Genomic DNA, 6,566 nt, shown 5'->3' with positions numbered 1-6,566 from the left:
TAAGGATATGATCCGTCAGGAATGGAATTTACATACTAAAGGTTCTAGGGGAGCCCAATTGAACAATAAATTAGCTAATGTCAAAAAGGAAGCTATTGGTTGGAACAAATCGGTCTTTGGAAAGGTGGAGTTGGAAATCAAAAAGAAATTGGCTGAGCTACAAGAGATGCAAGATTCAATTGTTTCTTTAGAAGATGTTAGGAAAGAGAAAATCTTGAGAGAGGAATTGGAAGGGCTTTTGAATAGAGAAGAAATAATGTGGGCACAAAAGGCTAGGAACAATTGAGTCTTGTTTGGAGATAGAAACACTAGATACTTTCAAACTGTGGTTAGAAATAGAAGAATTAGGAGCAGGATTGTTCATATAAAAAATGAAGATGGAATTCTTTTGGAGGATCCTTTGGAGGTGGAAAACAAATTGGTTAATCATTTTAAGGCTTCTTTTGAGGATACAGATCCGATGGATGTTGGTTTTATTCTTAATGAACTCTAAAAAGTAGATTTTCCTAAACTCTCGCATAATCAATACCTAGAATTGAACAGACCGATAACTAATCTTAAGATTGAGGACATTGTTTTTCAGTTGGGTCCTCAAAAAGCCCCTGGCCCTGATGGTCTCCCTGCTTTCTTTTTTCAACATTATTGGGAGATTGTTAAAACTGATGTGTTTAATTCTATCCATGCCTTTTTTCATTCGGGGTCCCTTTTTAAGCCTCTTAATCATACTTTTATCACCCTTATCCCAAAAATCTATTTTCTTGATGATGTGTCTCATTTTAGGCCTATTAGTCTATGTAATGTGATTTATAAGGTCATATCCAAAATTCTTGTTAATAGACTTAAGCCTTTTATGGACAGTATCATTTCTCCCTTTCAAAATGCCTTTATAAAAGGTAGAAACATCTCTGACAATATTCTTATTGCGCATGAGATAATGGATATCCTTAGAAAGAAAAAGGGGAGGAAAAATAGTTTTGGAGCTTTAAAGATAGACATGAAAAAAGCTTATGATAGGGTAAGGTGGAATTTTCTGAAAGCTGTTTTGATTACCATGAACTTTGATCATAAATGGATCAAATGGATTATGGAATGTGTGTCTACTGTTCAATACACTCTTCTTGTGAATGGTAGTACTACTATGTCCTTCAAATCAGCTAAGGGCCTAAGACAGGGTGATCCCTTCTCTCCCTATCTTTTTCTCTTATGTGCCAATGTCTTATCTGTGTCTTTACAAAAGGCTGACCAGGAAAAGTTAATAAATGGGGTAAGGGTTGGTAGGAATGGTTGTACTTTTACTCATCTGTTATATGCTGATGATTCCTTATTTTTCTTCAAGAATGATAATAAATCTTTAGTAAATCTGAGATGTATTCTAGATTGGTACTATAATCTATCTGGACAGTGCATTAACTATGAGAAGTCTAATCTATTTTGCTCTCCAAACATGTCTAATGAAGAGCAAGTGTGTCTGGCTAGATTGCTTAATGTGAACTTGGTGCAAAATCCCAGTAAATACCTTGGACAAAACTTTAAGCTTAGGGGCAATAAAGTGGCTGACTTTCAGTTTCTGGTGGATAAGCTTCAATCTAAGTTACAAGGGTGGAAAGCTAGCCTCCTTTCTCAAGCCGAAAGGACCACACTTATAGCTTATGTTCTTCAAACCCTCCCTTTATATACCTCTTCCTGTTTCAAGGTACCTGAAACAATATGCAAAAAGATGGATTCCATAGTCAGTGCTTTTTGGTGGGGTCATGACCTTGGGGTTAGAAAGTTGCACTTGATGAATTGGAACAAGATTTGTCAACCTAAATCTTGGGGTGGGTTAGGTCTTAAGAAATTCAATTTAATGAACCAAGCGATGTTAGCTAAACAATATTGGAGAATTAGTCAACACCCTAATTCATTACTTGCAAGGACCTTCAAGGCTAAGTACTTCCCTAGGGGGTCAATACAAGATTGTTCCCCTAAACCACACCAGTCATGGGTTTGGAGGAATATAATCAAGTTTGATAACCCTAAACTTAAGGAAGGGAGATGGGGGGTAGGAAAAGGATGCAATATTCCTCTTAGTCATCAAGATTGGTGTAAGGGTCTACCTCATAATCTACTTCACCCTAGTTTGACTACTGGTATAGTTGCTAACCTTATAGACCAACAATCTCATAAGTGGAATTCTGATTTAATAAGAGCTATTTATCCTTTTCCCTTATGTAAGGAGATATTACAAATTCCCCTACCTAGGATCTGTTCTGTTGATGATAAGTTACTATGGAAGCACTCTAATAGTGGTGAATTTGAAGTTAAAAAAGCATATAATATTCTGCTAGAGGACTACCTGATACTTTATAATGATCATCACAGCTAATCCCATGCTGATAATAAAGTGTGGAAGCTAATATGGAAGATAAAAACCCCACAAAAAATTTGTAATTTTATTTGGAAGCTTTTGCAGGAGGGTCTTCCCACCAGACAGCTTCTAAGGAATAGGGGAATCATTGACATTGGTCCTTGTCCTTTTTGCAACTGTGCAGAAGAATCCACAACCCATTTGTTCCTTATCTGCCCTTTTGCTAGAGCTTGTTGGCATGGGTCACCATTAGTTGTTCACACATCTGATCTTCTTGGTATCTCTGTGCAGCAATGGTTAAAGGGATTAATTATGTCTCATAGTTTGGATGATGAGGTTTTTATGGAATATATGCAGAAAATTTTCATCACATTGTGGACAATTTGGTACCATAGGAATAGAGTGGTTCATGAGGAAATACAACCAAATCTCTTGGACGTTGTGCTTACAGCTCAAAATATGTATTGCAAGTACAAAGAAGCATACTCCATCAGTTACGAGCCAAACAGAAGCTGTTCCAAATCAAGAGTTGAACACAACACAGAAGCAAGACACTGACAGCTGCTAATCAAGATTGCAAGGGTAAGAAACTCAAGATGTAATAGAAGTGCTTGGGCTTATGAAGCTAAGGATATGCAAGGAGTTGTCAAATTGTGTGGTGTAGCTAGCAGCAATGCAAGTTCAACAAATGGGGTTGTACAAGAGGCTTTGATGGAAGCAGTCATCACAGCCAACAACTACGGATTTAATAGGATTCTCTTTTTGACAAACAACAAGAATCTGATCCAACTTGTTCACAGGTCTAAGACTCTAGCTTGGCATGAGAGGTCCTTGATTGTTGATTTGGATATTTTGTATCAAAGTGGTTTTGTTTGTAATCTGTTAGTTGTCCCCAATTGTGTCCTTGATTTTGTTAATGTTGCTGCAAAAAGGGAAATCCGAATGCCACTACATCATACTTGGGTTCATCCTAGTCTTTTGTAATTTGATAAACTCTGTAACTTCCTTTGCTGGTATCAAAAAAAAAAAAAAAAAAAAAAAAAAAAAAAAAAAAAAAAGATTTAAAGGCAAACAATTTTCTCGAGTGGTCTTCTTAAGCCAGATGCGTGCTTAGCACATGAAGTAACAAGGCAAAAATTACCTTGAAGCAGTAAGAGTTACCTTAAATTAGAGCACGACGTGAGGCAAGGAAAATAATATTAACTACTTAAGCCCCAAGTATGACTTTATAAGGTTATTCTATGAGAAAAGACATTCACAATCAGGCACAAAAATCCATATTTCATTTGTATTTATATCAAGTAGTCTGTAAACAATTTGTAGACTTGTAAGAGCATCAGCATCAAAGAATGCTACTCTACTCTATTTTACCATCTCAAAAAGCCACTTTATCATTTATACCATTCCATTTTACAATACCTCCAGCATCCCAAACTTTTATTTTCCTATTCTACTCATTAAAATAATATATCTACATAATAAAATAATATATATCAAAACCCAAATAAAATCAAAAACCCAAATCTGCAACCAGCTGCTACCACCACCACCACAAAGAACATACCCAAACCAACTCATGGCCACGCCACCATCCCACGGCAAAAATCCAAACAATTGAAACCTACCTTTGCCACCACAACCAGAGACACCACCACAGCAACAACACACCCACCACCACCATGCAAAGAAACCCACAAAAAATCAAAGAAAAATCCATTCAAAACCCTCATCAAAACCCATCGGAAGCTGATCTCCACGCCTCCACCGGCGTTGTCTCCATAACCACGGCCCCACGCAAGATCAATACCCAACCACAACCACGGCCCCATGCTGCCACTGCACCACCACGACCCAAACCCCACACCCACACATCAAAACCCCACACCCACACCACCAGACCCCATTACAAATCACAGAGAGAGGCCATAGATGACCGGAAGGTACCCATCAGCATCGACAACATTGCCAACCTCCTTGGCAATGGTCTTCACGGCCTCGAAATCGTCGTTGGAGGCGGCGGGGAAGCCGGCCTCGATTATGTCGACGCCGAGCTTGGCAAGCTGCCGGGCTATGTCGAGATGTGATTAGGGATGTAATTGGGGTGGCAGCGGGGGGAAGGTGTGGGTATGGGAGTGGAGTTTGATGGGGTTTGATGGGGAGAAACAGGGAGTGGGAGACGGAGAGACAGAGTGGGAGTGAAGGAGAGAGGACTGAAATGAGAGACAGAGATGAGAGAGTAGAGATAAATTTTTTTTTTTTTTTTTTTTAAATACTGCTACAGTGCAATTCTATCTTTAGAATTGCACTGTAGCAGTATTGCAAAACAATTTGCAATACTTGCCTTTACAATTCTTTGATGCAGATGATTTTCAGGCTGCAAATGCCAAATTTCCCTTAGATATGGCATTAGCATTCTCCAATGCTAATGCTCTAAGAGACTTTTGCTTTATGCTTGTAAGTTTGTACTCGTCCTTAATTTAATTATGCATTAATATTGTAAGAGACTTTATGCTTTATGCTTGTAAGTTTATACTACATCAGGCTCTTGAAGCCCAATTCAGCGTATGAGCAATGCTGGGCCTCTTGGAAACATGCCTTATTTCACTCACACTAACGAATTTGAGAGCACCAGGCTAAATTAACATTTGATCTTAACCCATGGCCCAAGTCGATGACAATTCAAATTCAACAACATGGGGAGTAGGGTTTGAGATGCATGACTTATCCATTTTCTCCTCTATCCTGGATTCTACAAACCTCACCTACCTTCTTTCTAAGCCTATTAATTAAGGTGCCATTACACTAGTTGTTCTTCCTAAGAACAATAATTGATATATAAATTGAATTTCATTACATTCAACATATCATATAAATGATTAAAATTCTCATAATTTAGAATTTACCATAAAATTAGAAAACAATGGAGAGATATTACCTCGATGATAGTTCAAATTAATCTCATAACATTAGAAGCATATTACTGTCAATTCATATATGTTTTTAGATGGTGGAGTTGATGCGTGGACCAAGTCAAAAGGTACGTATGGAGAGTTAAGATGTTTCATAAAACTGTTCACAAGGCTTGAAACGTCTTTAACCTTTCTGAACAGTCACCAGAAAATTCTGTAGAAAATCCTGTTTCACGACTTTCGATCGATCGAATGCTCTTTTTAATTGATCGAACAAGAATCAAATAGCGATCGAACCATCCAAAGACTTTAGGATTATTTTCTTACCATTTTCGATCGATCGAGCCAATGCTTCAACCAATCAAAAATGCTATACTTCGAATTTTCACTTAGAAAATTTTAGAACTTGAATTTTCACTATAACAACTTTATGAAACAATATTCTCCAAACTCAAATATCATTATTACTACCTATCCATGTATATACTTATATATACAACACCCAATGGGCAGTGTGCACCACTATCATCTAGAACTTTAATTAATCCAAATTATTAAATCTCATTTTGGGTGCCATTTTTGCATCTTCTCAATTTCATCCATTGAATCAAAAGTCGTCTAGTTTACGCCAACACTCTCCGCGTACTTGATGTGAGACTCAGCTTTACAAGGGTTCGCAAATATGATCCGATCTGGAGAAACTCCTTGTGACAAAATAGACTCAATCTCGGCTTGACTTGCACAATCAAAATTTGACCCAAGAGCAGCCATGGCACCAAGGAAATTCAGGTTCAGGTTGCATTTGACGGCATAGTGTGGTTGAACCGTAGGGAGGGCTCGAGTCCACCTATGCATGAGAGTAGTGACTGCACTTAAATCAAGTATGTAAAAGGGTTCTTTGGTTTCTTTGCTAAAAATGATGGACCGCATGAAATCAGTCAATCCATCTTTTGATAAGACTGTAACTCTCTTTCCGTTTATTCCCGGTGCACCCAACATAGCCTGGGACTCTTAAAGCTCGATGTCATGGCTAAGAATGCGTTGAAATATGATAAATGAAAGAGAAAAAGAAAGAGTTATGATTTGGACTTGACGGAATAAAGCATGAACTTGAAGGGTATGTATACTATATATATAAGCATAGAGAGGGTTAGGAGAATATATTATAGAGTTGAAGCACCACCATCACAAGATTCACAACTAGCAATTTGGTAGAGCAAAAAGAGGGAAAGTGGTTGGTTTGAAATGAGGCCAATAATTGAGTAACGTTATCTGAATGTTAGAGGTTAATATTTTTTTTGGTCCAGTAT

General features: G+C 37.7%; 1 protein-coding gene across 1 annotated transcript; it reads right to left on the bottom strand.

The window, feature by feature from the left end:
- Positions 1-4,257: 4,257 nt before the first annotated feature.
- On the bottom strand, positions 4,258-6,255 carry LOC115959639 (ornithine decarboxylase-like). Its single transcript, XM_031078109.1, has 2 exons — positions 5,884-6,255; positions 4,258-4,407 (listed from the first exon to the last, which is right to left on the bottom strand). Exons 1-2 carry the CDS (start codon positions 6,253-6,255, stop codon positions 4,258-4,260), a joined length of 522 nt encoding a protein of 173 aa, XP_030933969.1.
- Positions 6,256-6,566: the final 311 nt, after the last annotated feature.

Source organism: Quercus lobata, chromosome 2 (genome assembly GCF_001633185.2).
Source record: "Quercus lobata isolate SW786 chromosome 2, ValleyOak3.0 Primary Assembly, whole genome shotgun sequence".
NCBI lineage: Eukaryota > Viridiplantae > Streptophyta > Magnoliopsida > Fagales > Fagaceae > Quercus > Quercus lobata.
Note: the sequence above shows the minus strand (reverse complement) of the source record. Positions and strands in the feature narration are given on the sequence as shown.

What these genes read in the sequence shown, in the direction of transcription:
- LOC115959639 (XM_031078109.1), bottom strand. Translation starts at nt 6,255, where the DNA reads ATGTTGGGTGCACCGGGAATAAACGGAAAGAGAGTTACAGTCTTATCA. An exon ending in AGTACGCGGAGAGTGTTGGC is followed by an intron (nt 4,408 to 5,883) that starts GTAAACTAGACG and finishes ATAGCCCGGCAG; the next exon opens with CTTGCCAAGCTCGGCGTCGA.